Below are 13,711 nucleotides of genomic sequence, written 5' to 3' on the forward strand. Positions count from 1 at the left end.
GGCTATACTTTAAGTACATCAGGCACTCAGTGTTGGTCTGTATGAACACTACTGCTGTTATATCTTTTACTCTTTGATCTGTATTTTCAATATCTACCTTGTTACATTCATTCACATAGACATTCTGCTTATACATTTGGGATATCATCCAATCCAAATATGTCAGAGCAGCATTGCCTGAGCCCCTGTAGGCCGAGAAGTTTTCCCAGGACCAAAGAGGATTCCCCTTTAGCTGTTTAACAGATATTTGGTCTCCAGTGTGGGTCACCTCGCATCTGGCTCAAACCATAAAGCCTGGCCCAAAATAAACCACCACGCTGCACACATTCCTCTTGATTTAATCCATTTTAATAAATAAATACAGAAAAATAAGTTAATCTCTCCATAGAGACATGGTCCTAGTTTCAATGCAGGTCAGCAGACACAGACACACTAGGGAGAGACAGGCTGCAATTACACAGGAACAAATAATGGGATTTTATCCCTCTTTCGGACAGATTTTATGCTTTCAAGGCTGATTAAGGATGAGTAATAACCAGGTTCCACGTGATATCCCTTCTTTATATAGCCGGGGGACGATCACATCATGTGCTGAAAATGAAAATCCAAGGTTTTGCACCCGTGTAACTGCAGTCGCACAGAGCAGAGCTTCAGGAGAAAGCTGTTTACTGGACTATAAGGAAGATGTAGCTTATTTTACACCCTTTGGCCTTCTTTTACCTGTACAAAACTTTACACTTCTTGCCGCCATTCCAAAAAAAGGGAAAATGCAGTACGCAAGTGAAAATATAGAAACACACCGAGGCATTATATGGCGAAAAAATAATACCATATTGAGGGACTCAGCCTCATCAGCTACCTAATAAGTCGTCAGTGTGTCATCCGCTCTAATAAGAAACAGAACTATCCAACAATCCCAGGATACTGTGTGTGTGAAGGCTAACAGCTACAGTAGGAGTAGTGTGTGCAATTCTTCATTCATGTTGACCTCAGTAGACGATCACCTCAAGTTACGTGATGCAGTTGCACGAGAACAATGTCCGGTTCAATCCAAGACACATGGAGGTATATTGTGATAAATAACAGTAATACCATGCACAGAGCCATATATCTCTTATAAGAATGAATAACGAATGAATATCTTTGCCACAGGCTCTAAAAAAAAAATCAATAAACTTCATATCTTTTTATATCTCCACATCCAAAATAAAAGTTGCAGTCCAATATTATTAAAAAGGGTTTAAAATAATATGTTTAAATAGATACCATGGAAGACCTGCATCCCCATCAATAGTCAACGATCTTATCGTATTATACAATATTATATTTTACAGTATCTTAGGAAAAGTCACCCAGTTTAGAGACTTTAAAGACCTTAGGGTTAGACAAAAGAAAATCATATAATTCAATAAGTCATCTCATCTCAGTCTTAGGCATGTCATATCATATATCATATATTTCATATCATATCATAACAGTCTCAGTCGTTCTATAAGAGCTTATAATAAGAGCTTTTAAACCGGCCTACGCTATTCAACGCGTGTGAGAGGCAGGTTGTGCAAAAGGGAAAAGGGAAGGGAACGCTATCCTGTAGCAGAAGCTGGTTCACCGTTAACTCTAATTCCTAGCTTACGCATGTGAAGTCGTGGATGTACAGAGTGCGAGTGCTGGAACGTTTGACTCCTAGAGGTTTTGTTTTTTTCAGTTCTGCGGCGAGAACCAAGGAGGCGAGACGCAATCGCCACATACAGTATGAAACCCATTTTTTATCATAGTAGGCACCTTTTTTACACAAACAAAACAGACTATAGCTTATTTCAGTGAGAACAGTTGCAGTCGTCACGCTGTCCCCTTGACAATACACTTCTCCCACTATCTTCTTTCTTCCTTGTCTCCCCGTTCCCTGCAGGTCCATCGTTGTTCCCATTGAGCTAAAGTGGATACGCAGGAGAATTCAACGCTTGCCCCTGTACACAGCAGCAAATGGATGGGATTCTTCGAGGTTTCACTGCTGTGCTGTACACCAAGTTTAACGCGATGCTTGTGACATGAATACGCTAAAAGGAAACGTGTCAGTGCCTCCGTCTGCCTGCCTTTCTGTTTGTTTCTGTACTAGTGCTAGTACCGTGTGTGTGAACGCGATGCTGACCCTGTACACTGTATATTTGCATGCTGAGGGGGGCTTTGCTCTTGTGCCTCAAGGTCTCTGTGGCAGAAGCGCTCAGCGGGGAGCTCAACGCTTCGCCACTTCACAGGGTTCGTCTCAGCTTTGCTCTAAACTGTTTGTGCTTCGCAGGCAGCCGCTCGCCGACTGCTAAACAGCCTGCGTGTCACCGCTGGGTGCGTACAGTAGGCTACAGTGGGAGCGGGAGCGGCGGCACAGTACAGGCGGGCGCCCCGGCTCGTTAGGGCCTATAGCACGTGGCAGCAGTTGTACTGAGCCAGGGGCAGGATCTTGGTCTTGTTGTGTGTGGGTATGTTGAAGGCGAGGGCTTTCTCGCACAGCGGGAACTGAAACAGCCGCTCCCTCAGCTTCACGCTGCGCCCCTTCCCCGGCTCCGCCCTGGGAGCGGCCTCGGGCCCCGCCTCCCGAGGCCCCGGCGCGCTGCGGGACTGCGGCCGGTCTGTCAGGAGGTCGTCTCTCTCCCCGTCCTCTTTGCCGTCTTCTCGTCCTCCCTCTGTCCCTGTTCTCTGCGCCTCCGACCCGTTCAGGCCGAGTCTGGCGGAGGGCGCGGGGAGGGAGGAGATGGGGGAGAGGCGGGGGTCGGACTCGGGGAGGAGAGGAGGGGGTTTGTTGGTGTTGTTGTTGGGTTCTGTCTCGTCGTCCTGCGCTGGCTCTGGGCTTGCGGGGTCCGGCTGCCCCTGACAGCACTGCACTCCCATGAAACCAGACAGAGACAGCGGTGGGACTTTGGGCGTCGGACCGGCAGGCTCGTCTCCGTCACTGACTGGTTGGTCGGAAATCACAGCCCTGCTTTCTCCTTCCTCCATCTCCGTCTCTCTTTCGTCCTTGACCATCTCTTCCTCCTCCTCTTCCTCCAACATCACCACCAAGCTTCCTAACTGTCCTTTTTCCTCTCCGTCTCCCTCCTCCCCTCCCTCTCGACTCTCTGCTCCATCCAGTACCGCAGCCGCTTCTTCCTCTAATGAGATGTGATTCCACTCTTCTATTAGTAAAGGCCTCGACGCCGAATCCTCATATTCTTTTGCCAAACCCTCCTCCTCCTCCTCCTCCTCCTCCTCTTCCTCCTCACAGATCTGCTGTAGCGCGGCCAGGGTCTTGGTGACGGGCGGCTCCTCGGGCGGAGGGTGGCGGAGGCTGAGGCTGAGGCCGGGCTGCCAGGGCCCAGGGAAGGCGGCCTGCTGAGGCTGAGGGGGCCTCGCGGCGAGCAGGTCCCCGCACTCGGGCACTCCCGGGCGGGGCGAGCTGGGGGACAGGGCCCCCGAGAGCCAGTGGGGCGGGGCCTCGGGGCTGAGCAAGGCGTCGTCCAGCCCCTGCAGCCAGACGTGAGCCTCGATCTCCTCGAGCGACGCGCGGCGAGACGGATCCTTCTGGAGCATCCTGGAGATCAGACTGACGGGGAAAGAGGGACAGTGTTATGTTTTTTTACGGATATTAATGATTAAGGATAGGATAGGATATAAATATTGTTTCTGATCAGTCATGACAGGAAATTAACTGAACTGACAGAGAGAGAGAAAGAGACAAGAGTGTCGGGGAGAAGACAGGATGTCGACAATTTTTTTTTTACAGTTTTTAACTCTGCAAGACTTTGACCTGATTTGATCTGGGTTATCTCCACGCATCTTAAAGTTGTGTTTCCGTGAAATTGCTTGAAACGTGTTGTGGTTGCTCATGTCCAGAAGGGTGTTCTGTTCTGTTCCTTTTCTGACATCAAATGCTTCATCAAGTGACCCAGGGCTAAGTCATATGAGGAGTGCCGGCTCAGATGTTCTAGGTTGTGTTTGAGGCCAAAGATACTCTAACATATTACTCGGTTGAAGGTATTAATCCACTATAACGGACCAAAATGCATTACATCCTAAAAATAATCAAGGACCAGGAAATTTGAAAACATGCCTTTCACTTTCTAACCAGTAGATGCCACTGTTGAACAGAAAAGAACAGAAAAGAACTGTATAACAGTATGCATTGGGTTTAAGCTTTCATGCTTACTGTACTCCTGCTGCACTACTACTGTACCCCTAGCTCTAGTTGTACTAGACTTGTACCACACTAACCAATTTAGTAATTTTTTTTAATTAAAAAAGGGATCACAAGTAGTTTTTTTTTTACAGGTTGCAGATTTCACCTCCCTGGCTGTATTTATGCTTATGTTTAAATGTAGCCTGGTGTGTTATCTAGACACAACCTACAGTATATACTTTTATTGCACCTGCATCTGAATTTTAATAGCAGGTGTGAATGGGGTCAGTGTTATCTGAATGTGGACTGATTCACTAATGTGAACTGAACAATTTCTAACATTATCTTTTGATATACTGTGCCCCGCTCCACTACCTACTTCTTCCAGAAGAAACAGTATAATCTATCAAGTGAAAACTCAGCAACAAGATAAAGAAATGAATGAAAAATTAGTTACTACAATTTTACAGTTTTATGTTCCAAATCTGCGGCTTCACCACGTTGTCCTTTGAGCTGAGGACAGTTTGTGTTTTGGGAGGCGAGAGATTTGGAGGTTAACTGAGAAGAGACAGCATTGGTAAGTGTGAGCTTGGGTTTTGTTCCAGTGGTGTGTGTGTGCGTGCGTTTGAGATAGGCTTCGACCGTTATGGGTTTTTGAAGGCTGATACGGATACCAATATTTTTGTATTGAAGCTGCCAATAGCAGATAAAGCCCATTATATCAGCAAAGCGATATAATAGCACAACCCCTATGGTTTGAGACTGTGTGTGTATGTGTGTGTATGTGTGTGAACGTGCATCAGCGTGCGCACTCACTCTCTGCAGTCGTCTGAAACGTGTTCAGGGACGGAGTAGCGGCAGTCCAGGATCATGACGAGGGTCTCGCTGTCGTTGGTTTCCTGGAAGGGAGGCACTCCACACACCAACATGTACAGGATCACCCCCAGAGACCAGATATCTGGAACACACACACACACACACACACACACAAGCACAAATATTAGCCTTATATGGGAAATATAATGGGAAAGATACAAGGTCAGGGTCAGTTACAGAACAGCGTCCCTGGAGGTGGAGCCCTAATATAAGGTTGCATAAGGTTCAAAATTAGATTTACTCTTCAGCTGAGTGAAACAATGCAAAAGGAAAATGGATGACTAACAATTTCATGTCCGGTTTATGCGTCTAAAGAGCAAGACCTGTGTTGTAGACAGCCGGGTTTGGTGCCGCTGACCTCTGACTTACACACACACACACACACACACACACACACACACACACACACACACAGGCTTCCTGGTACTGACAGACGGGACTGACAGTGTGTTCCTTTCCCCTCTCCTCCCCTTTCCTTCTCCCTCCCTTCCTTCCCCTCCTCCCACCTCTTCTCTTTTCCTCGGGCAGACGGAGTGAGAGGAGGGCCATGTAAACTCAGAACACCCTGAACAAAGAACACTGTGGCCAGTTCACACACACACACACGCGCGCACACACACACACACACACACACAGAGGGAAGGGAGCTGGGAGCTGAAGGCCATGATAAACAGAGGGCTTGTTGTGGTGTTGTTCTATTCTGAGAATGATCTCCTTTCTTCCCTCCTCGCTTTTCTCACTTTCCTTCTGTTTCTCTCAAACATTATGGATAGGAATACAGCACATTTTGTACTAACCTTGATATATCAGTAGAAATATATCCAGATCATATATCTAAATGCTGCTCCTGCTAATCACAACCACTTCATTAGACAGTTAAAGGATATTTCTGGTTGTTTTCAACCTGAGCCTTACGTTAAGCTCTACAATGAAGTGATTAAATGAACATAATCAATTGTCATCATGGTAAAAACTGAAAATAACCTGATTTATCCTTTAATATTTACTGTATTCTGTTTTCAATATTAAATCCTGAGCAGATCAAATGAGGAAAAATGTACGTTTGTGAAATCCAATGAAAACCCAAACAATGTAGTTCATTCACAGCATTCATATCCACTTCAACACATTCTCACACACGCCGGCCCCGTACTAGAGTGTGCTAGACATGCAACCGTTGTCCCACTTCGGACTCATGACAGTCCAAACAACAGCCCCTCAGTCTTCTCCCTGTCCACATACGCTCACGGGCACGCTCACGGGCACGCTCACGGGCACGCTCGTTTCTGTCCGTCTCAAAAAGTGTTACGCAACGGCGAGCAGAAGCCACTGAGTACTGGGAGTGTACTTTTCTCAGCTCGCTGGGGAATATCGCACATTCTTAGCACGCATTAGTGGCCTGCTGACAACACAAACATGTACTCCATACATGCAGGCTCATGCATGCGCGAACACACACACACACATACACACACACACACACACACACACCACACCTTGAATACCCTAGACCACACCACACAACTCCATATCATTTATTAATGTAGATCAGCTTCTTGTAAAATTAAACTTTCAAGTAGGCTAATAATCAGCAACATTTTCATATAAATAAATGTCTGTTTTGCTGCTCTTTTTCGTCAATTGCTATAACACAATAGTGATTCAACCTATATCCAGTTCATGAAAGTTTTTACATTTGTTGTTCTAAACACCTGGTGTCACGTAGGTCTTTCCTGGGAAAAATCCTCTGGCGCAGAGGAAGTGATGTGTTTTATGTTTCCTGCAGCAGTAACAGCAGTTTGTTTGTAACAAACAGAAGAACTGGGTAGTTATCATGAGCAGTGATAGCCACCATGGCTGAACAGACAGAGAAAAGAGAAACTCAAACTGCATCAACAGAAAATCCAAGGAGAAAGACGTCACAGTACTGGACACACTGTTTGATTGACAGCTGATCTCTGGGAAGAGCAGAGCAGAAACGCCACAGCAACGAGCGCTGAGCAACAAAGATGTTGCCAAAATACAAAAAAACAAGGACATTAAGTATTATCACCTAAGCTTTGTGGAAAAATGCAAGAAGCAACTCCATGACCCAGAATTTCATGTCCAGTTCCAGTTCACACACTCTGTCAACAAAAACATGTCTAATTTGCTAATGTCCCAGAACACACTCATCATCAATGTTGCACAGTTTCCCCCAAAGCAATATGTATGCAGTTCTTTATGCATTTTGTTGCCAAGAGAGATGACGATTTGTTAGCTGCACTGTATTATGGTCTCCAACAAATGGATAGTGATCTTGTGTTGGTCCTGGGCCTGGCAAGCTTTGGAAAAGTGGTTATTGATAGAAACAGTCCAGCAGCTTCCTGGCTGATGTGGAAACACTGACAAAGGAGTTCTGTCTGGAAAACCTTTCTGGTCGTCTAGCTATTCATCGATGTAAAATGAGGAATCTGGGGTCTGTTAGAGGGGCTTTACATGTGCCACACCCATATGTGTGACGAGCAACCCTCGCCCTCCCAACAGAGGGACGGGGTGTACTATCTGGCAGCCGGCCAGAGAGGAGGCACGGACAGCCATTATTCTAAATGAAACTTTTTGCTGTGGTTCGATACATCACACTTTGTGGACACTGGACAGCAGGGAGAAAGCTCTGACCCAACTTGACCTCAGACTTTATTAGTGGGTCTGACTTATTTTGAGGCACACATCTTGTAATTGATCTTAAAGGACAATTCCACCCTCAGATACACTGTTATATATCACCAATCTGTGATGTTCAAAGCATTCCAGCATTATTTTATGATAAAGTGTTGTAATTTACTTTTTTGGTGTACCCTCAACCTGCCTCCTCTAACCTTCAGTTAGTGATTTAGTGATGTGACTGAACTTGTTGCTTTCGGAGTAGGTGGAGACAGCGATAGCGATAGTGATAGCTATGGCATAGTAAGAGCAAGAGAACAATCTAAACCGCCGAAATCCTTAAACGAAGAAGAGGAAGAAGAAGAAGAAGAAGAAGAAGCAAGAGAACAAGTTTTTCCAGTTGAGAAAAAGTGAGACTAGGGTCCCTTACTGATAATACAACCTGACATTTACCGCTATCAAACTACATTGTAGCTGCGCTGGAAATATCTGGATGTGACATTATACACAGAAATAAGAAAAATACAACACCAAACAACAACATGACAACAGAAATGCAGGATACATCAGCAGTAGCTGTTTTTTTAACCATGTTAAAGTGTTTTTTTCCTTCAGGGTATAACCACACTCGCTGCCTCACACCTCATAGTCTAATTAACTTAACGTGGCTAAAAGGAAGCCAGTGAGTAGCTGACATGCTGTAGCTTCACTGTGGGTATTTATACTCCAGCGAAGATAATGAATTACAACAGCATTCAGCCAGGCTTATATTATCTATCACATGCAGGATCCTGCTGTACATAACGTACCCCATCAATGTAGGTTATGTTCCCCTTTTATCTGACATTTTTCACAACTTTTTAGTCAAACCCCAACTTCTCCTTCTCAACCCTCCAACGATTTTCACAGCACTTTCACAGCAACACACACACACATTCACATACACTGCTATACAGTCAGCTTAGATCACACTCTAATGTTTCACACTGAATCTATGACAAATGAGATTGGCCTAGTTCTATTTAGTCAAATGTTAAGTGATCACTACAACAAAAATGACAATTTATTCCACGACAAGGACTACACAAACATTTCCTGTACATGCCCCAGCAGGCAAACATGCACTACTATAGTGGTGACGACATTCCATTGACCTAAAGCCATTCACTAGTCCGTTAACCTAACCTCAACCCTAACAGTCACATCTGGACCTCAAAAGGACCAAAGTGTACACACACGTATAGATGGGAAGATATTATGTAACTGCAAGCAGTGTTTCTCTTTGTCAAAGGCAAGAGGCCCTGTGGACCTTCCTCTCTCTCCTCTGCATCATATGACTATCATCAAACACACACACACACACACACACACACACACACACACACACACACACATCTCCTCAAACAGAGCACGGTTATATGTAAGTTACACTCATGGCTCCGAGCAGCAAGCCATAAAGTGGATATACATTTATGAAACCTTCAGTGCAGTGAACCGTAGTGAATTAACAGCAGTCTGTTTGTTCTGTACATGATGTTAATATCCTAAACAGAGAGTAGTCAGTGTGTGTGAGTGTGTGTGCGTGCGTGTGCGTGTGTGTGTGTGTGTGTGCGTGTAGACGAGTTTATGAGTCACCTTACTAAGCTGAGCTCACTAAGGGACATCTCTTTCTCTGTGCTACTTAGCATTATCTCTCTCTCTCACGCACACACACACACACACACACACACAGACAGATGGACAAACAGACAGACAAACACTCACACACACATTCATGGCTTGTATTGGGATGAATGTGTACATTTATAAAAAGTGAAAGTGATGATATCCATAAGGTTGAGTCATGATAGGATAGAATAGAATAAAACAGAATAGAATAGCATAGAATAGAATAGAATAGAATAGAATAGGATAGAATAGAATAGGATAGAATAGAATAGAACAGTGCTCTTCAATTGAGCTGAAGCTGAAAAACACTGGTGGAGAAGGATGTAATAATAAGCGAGACAAATGTGTTTAAATGGGGGCCAGCATGTGAACACATATAGAAACCAGAACTAACATGCATGAAGAAACTAAAGCAACTCATAAGTCATGCTGCAGTTATGGATGTGTGACCTGAGCAGCGTTTCTACATCACAGCTCATAAGGCCCTGGGTCGTTAATGAAGAAAGCATCCTAACTGTAAAATATTTATTCCTATCATCTTATGCTATTTTGGAATTTTGCCACCAAGGCCATTATAAACAGGCAACATTTCAAGGCAATGCAGATGAGCAACTGAGAACAGTTAAGACCTTTAGTGCTTTTTGAAATTATGCTTTCATATTGTTGCTATCCGCGTTGATTTTGATCCATTTGCAACTACTCATCCTTGCCGCAGGCAGTATTTCCTATCTACATACATTTGCTTTAATAATGCTGTAGATGTCCTTCCAGAAGAACGGCTCCTAATTGCAGCTGGGATGCATTTGTATTCAGTGCAGATGCATTTTGTATCCAACACAATAAATAGTGTCCAATCCCTGCCAAAATCCATGCTAGTCCAGCTAGCTTAGCAGTTAAGACCACCGATCTCCCTGAAGCGTACATGCTGTGCCCTCCAGGACACATGGGACCAAATCCCTGAGTCGGCTTTCTGTTTCTATAATGTCAAATCTCTGTCTATCTGCCTCCATCGCCTCACTTTAATCTAATGTCAGAGGTGCCAGCAGTGTGGACGGATAAAGGTTAAATACATGGGAATGCAGGCTACTTTCTCTCTCTGTTCCTTTACCTGTCTCTATCTGTCTCTCTCTCTCTCTCTCTCTCTCTCTCACACACACACACACACACACACACACAGACAAACACTTGCTATGCAGTGTGAGAGCCCAGTGGTGAGCTGCAGTGTTTGGTTCCTCTGCAGAGCGTGCCCAGTTGGCTCAGGACTAGCTGGCATGCTTAGACTGACCCAGATACACACACTCTAATCCTCCGCAGACACACACACACACACACACACACACACACACAGATCCATAGACACACACAAGCGCATAAATACAGAAGGACATACAGTACAGGACACACAGAGTCAGACATAAACAGGGTCACAAAGGGGACAGATAGGGACACAGAGGCTCACACACACACACACAAAGAGATAGAGAGATCAATTGATACACACAAGGACACACACGCACACACACACGCACACAGGAGCTCCTGCAAACAGGCACGCTGACAAACATAACAGCCCTCCAGCTGACTTTGGCGTATGGATTACGGAGCATTTGTCATATTAGCAGTTTGTTGTTGCTGTGCCACATCTGTGATCAGAGAAACTACTTGGACTGAAAACAATCTCATTTTGTCCGCTGTTGTAAGACGCGGATTAACTCATTTGGCTTAAATCAAAAGGCACTTGAAAGATTTAAAACACCAACCTCAGAATAGAATGACTAAGATTTTACATGGAGGCCTCTGGCTATAATTTGAATGTATGTGAATGTCATATGATATCATGCCAATACTGTATCAGCAGCAGTGTGAATTAAGTAAATATACAGGATGAAGCTCTATACATGCTTCCCTAATCCAGGCCAAAAGTTTCAACACCCCTGGTTGTGTTTCAGTGCGTTTTCAGAGAGATATAGCATCGTTACGCACACACACAAGCACAAGCACAGAATGGACATTTTTCTGTCTCTCACCTACAGCCGGCGCATCATACTCTTCTCCCAGCAGGATCTCTGGAGCGGAGTACGCCAGCGACCCGCAGCTGGTGGCCAGCATCTTCCCCGGCTGGAATAAGTTGCTGAACCCAAAGTCCGTCAGCTTCACCGCCCCCTGCTGGGGGAAGAACACCACGTTCTCGGGCTTCAGGTCCCGGTGCACCACGTGCAGCTGATGGCAGTACGCCACGGCGCGCACGATCTGGGCGAAGTGGCGCTTGGCGGTGCGCTCGGCCACGCCCCCCTCGTGGCGGAGGATGTAGTCGTAGAGGTCGCCCCCCTCGGCCAGCTCCATGACCAGGTAGAGGGTGGTGGGCGTGTCGATGACCTCGTAAAGGCGGACCACGTTGGGATGCTGCACCAGCTTCATGCATCTGGAAATGATCGGTAAGGATGGAGCATTAGTTTTCAATAGAATTTAAAGTGCTGATGCATGGTGAGGTACAACTCTGTACCAAACCATCTGAAAAATCCTTCAAGGCACTTCTAAATTAGACAAGAGCGCTATTTTTTGGTTCAATTTTTGCCTCATGTAAGATTTAATAGGATCACATACAGGCTGATGTTTCAGCTGTGGGCCGTTTTCAGAGACATCAAGGCTTACCGCTGAAATATCAGTCTGTTTGTGATCCTATTAAATCTGACCTAAAAAAGCAGACTACAAAGAGCTCCCGCTTTTCTTTTTCCATAGGCACTCATCTTCTCTAGCTTCTCTACCTCTATTTCTGGTAAGATGCTCTCTATAATGATTATTGTTCTCTACCTCACTTCCTGTAGGAGGTGGCTTGTTGCCATAACATCGAGTTTTGTCTTGTCAATCATCTTGACGGCGACTAGTTGCCCAGTGGTGACGTGACGGGCCAGTTTGACCACCGCGAAGTGGCCCCTCCCCAACGTGCGACCCAGATGGTACAGTCCGCTGAGATCGGAGCGACAGGAACCATCTCTGGGGTCAAGATGGTTCAACCTGTTTACGCCTCCGGAGGAGTCCATGTTTGGGATGAAAAGGGGTTCGGAAGGGGGATGGGGAGGGGGTTGGAAGAGGGACTGAACTGTAGGGCTTTAGGAGGTGGAGGGGGTTCAAGAAGATGGAGAGAGGGAGATAGGGAAGGAGGAGATGAAGGAGGGTTGTGTCAGGGTATCAGGGAAAGAGGGAGGAGGGGAGCGTAGACTGGCAAAGTTCCTCACTGCTGGGGAGTTGCCTGGCAGGAGAAAGAAAAGACAACACAAGTCAGATAGACACTTGAAACAAAATAATTGATGATAACATTGGCCTTTAACCCAAAGGTGCCACTGTCTCCTCTCTTCAGTTTCCAGAAATGGAATCACATTTCACAGTTTTTCACAATGGCAGAAAAGACATAGAAAGACAGAATAGGTTTAAATAAAGTAATGAGGAGTAGATTAGAATGTAACAGGATGGAGTCGAGTACAGTGGAGCACAGTAGAGAGTAAAATAGTGTTTTATTGTCTATGATGTGGAGGGGCCGTGTTTGGCTCTATCTCGGATAACACCCATCCAGCACAAATGGCACCCAAGATCAATACTGTAACAGGAAACCATAATGTATGTTTGTGTGTGTGTGTGTGCATGTGTGTGTGTTTCTGTGTCATTAGTTCAGCCTCTGTGGCTACGAGGGTAAGAGGGTGAGAGGGTGGCATTAGATAGGATGATGTCATCATCGGATCTTCCCCAGGGTAACAAGTTGTCATCACTGTCTTCATTACCACTGACATCTCCAAAGCAGTCGCCACTCTCCACATTATCTTTGTTGTTTTCTTCATCATATTCCTCCTCCTCATCACCATTGTCACCACATCAACAACAACCATTACTGTCATTGCCATCATCATCCTCTTTACCATCATCAGTGTTTATCACTATCAACAGCATCATGATTGCCAAAATGAAAGACAACAACAACCTTTTACCAAATTTCTTAAAGCCCCCTATCACAGCTTCACTGTATAAGTGCACAGGAACAGGCCTCGTCGTCTGACCATCCTTTGATATACTTGTGTCCACAGTTTTATTTGATCCAAAACACTGCGCAGTCTTGCCTATAGGCTGCTACACTTGTGTAAAGGCCAGCTGTTCTCTACTTGGCCGCAACTGCAGTCCCGAGTTGGCACATACGCATGTAGTCATCATCCTGGCTGCTGTGTGTGAGACTGCTGAACATCTCAAAACAAAACAGCGACTCACTGACAACGCTACAGGAATATAATATCGCTATTGTGCCAAGCAGGCTATAATGGAAATACTGTCACGCTCGGTGCTAACTTACCATTGTTGTACAAATATCCCGTAGCTGCGAGCTGTTCAATA

At 45.4% G+C, this 13,711-nt stretch overlaps 1 protein-coding gene across 1 annotated transcript; it reads right to left on the bottom strand.

Annotated features, from left to right (window-relative positions):
* Positions 1–330: 330 nt before the first annotated feature.
* On the bottom strand, positions 331–13,711 carry snrkb (SNF related kinase b). Its single transcript, XM_071923745.2, has 5 exons — positions 13,671–13,711; positions 12,146–12,584; positions 11,362–11,756; positions 4,964–5,105; positions 331–3,574 (listed from the first exon to the last, which is right to left on the bottom strand). The coding sequence occupies exons 2-5, from the start codon at positions 12,373–12,375 to the stop codon at positions 2,413–2,415; spliced, it is 1,929 nt and encodes a 642-aa protein (XP_071779846.2). The 5' UTR covers positions 12,376–12,584; positions 13,671–13,711; the 3' UTR covers positions 331–2,412.

This window comes from Centroberyx gerrardi, chromosome 4 (genome assembly GCF_048128805.1).
Source record: "Centroberyx gerrardi isolate f3 chromosome 4, fCenGer3.hap1.cur.20231027, whole genome shotgun sequence".
Taxonomy (NCBI): domain Eukaryota; kingdom Metazoa; phylum Chordata; class Actinopteri; order Beryciformes; family Berycidae; genus Centroberyx; species Centroberyx gerrardi.

Coding starts and splice junctions, on each gene's coding strand:
- snrkb (XM_071923745.2), bottom strand. CDS start 12,375: ATGGACTCCTCCGGAGGCGTAAACAGGTTGAACCATCTTGACCCCAGA. Junction 11,757..12,145: donor CACCTCCTACAGGAAGTGAG/GTAGAGAACAAT, acceptor GATCATTTCCAG/ATGCATGAAGCTGGTGCAGC. Junction 3,575..4,963: donor GTTTCAGACGACTGCAGAGA/GTGAGTGCGCAC, acceptor TTTCCCCGTCAG/TCTGATCTCCAGGATGCTCC.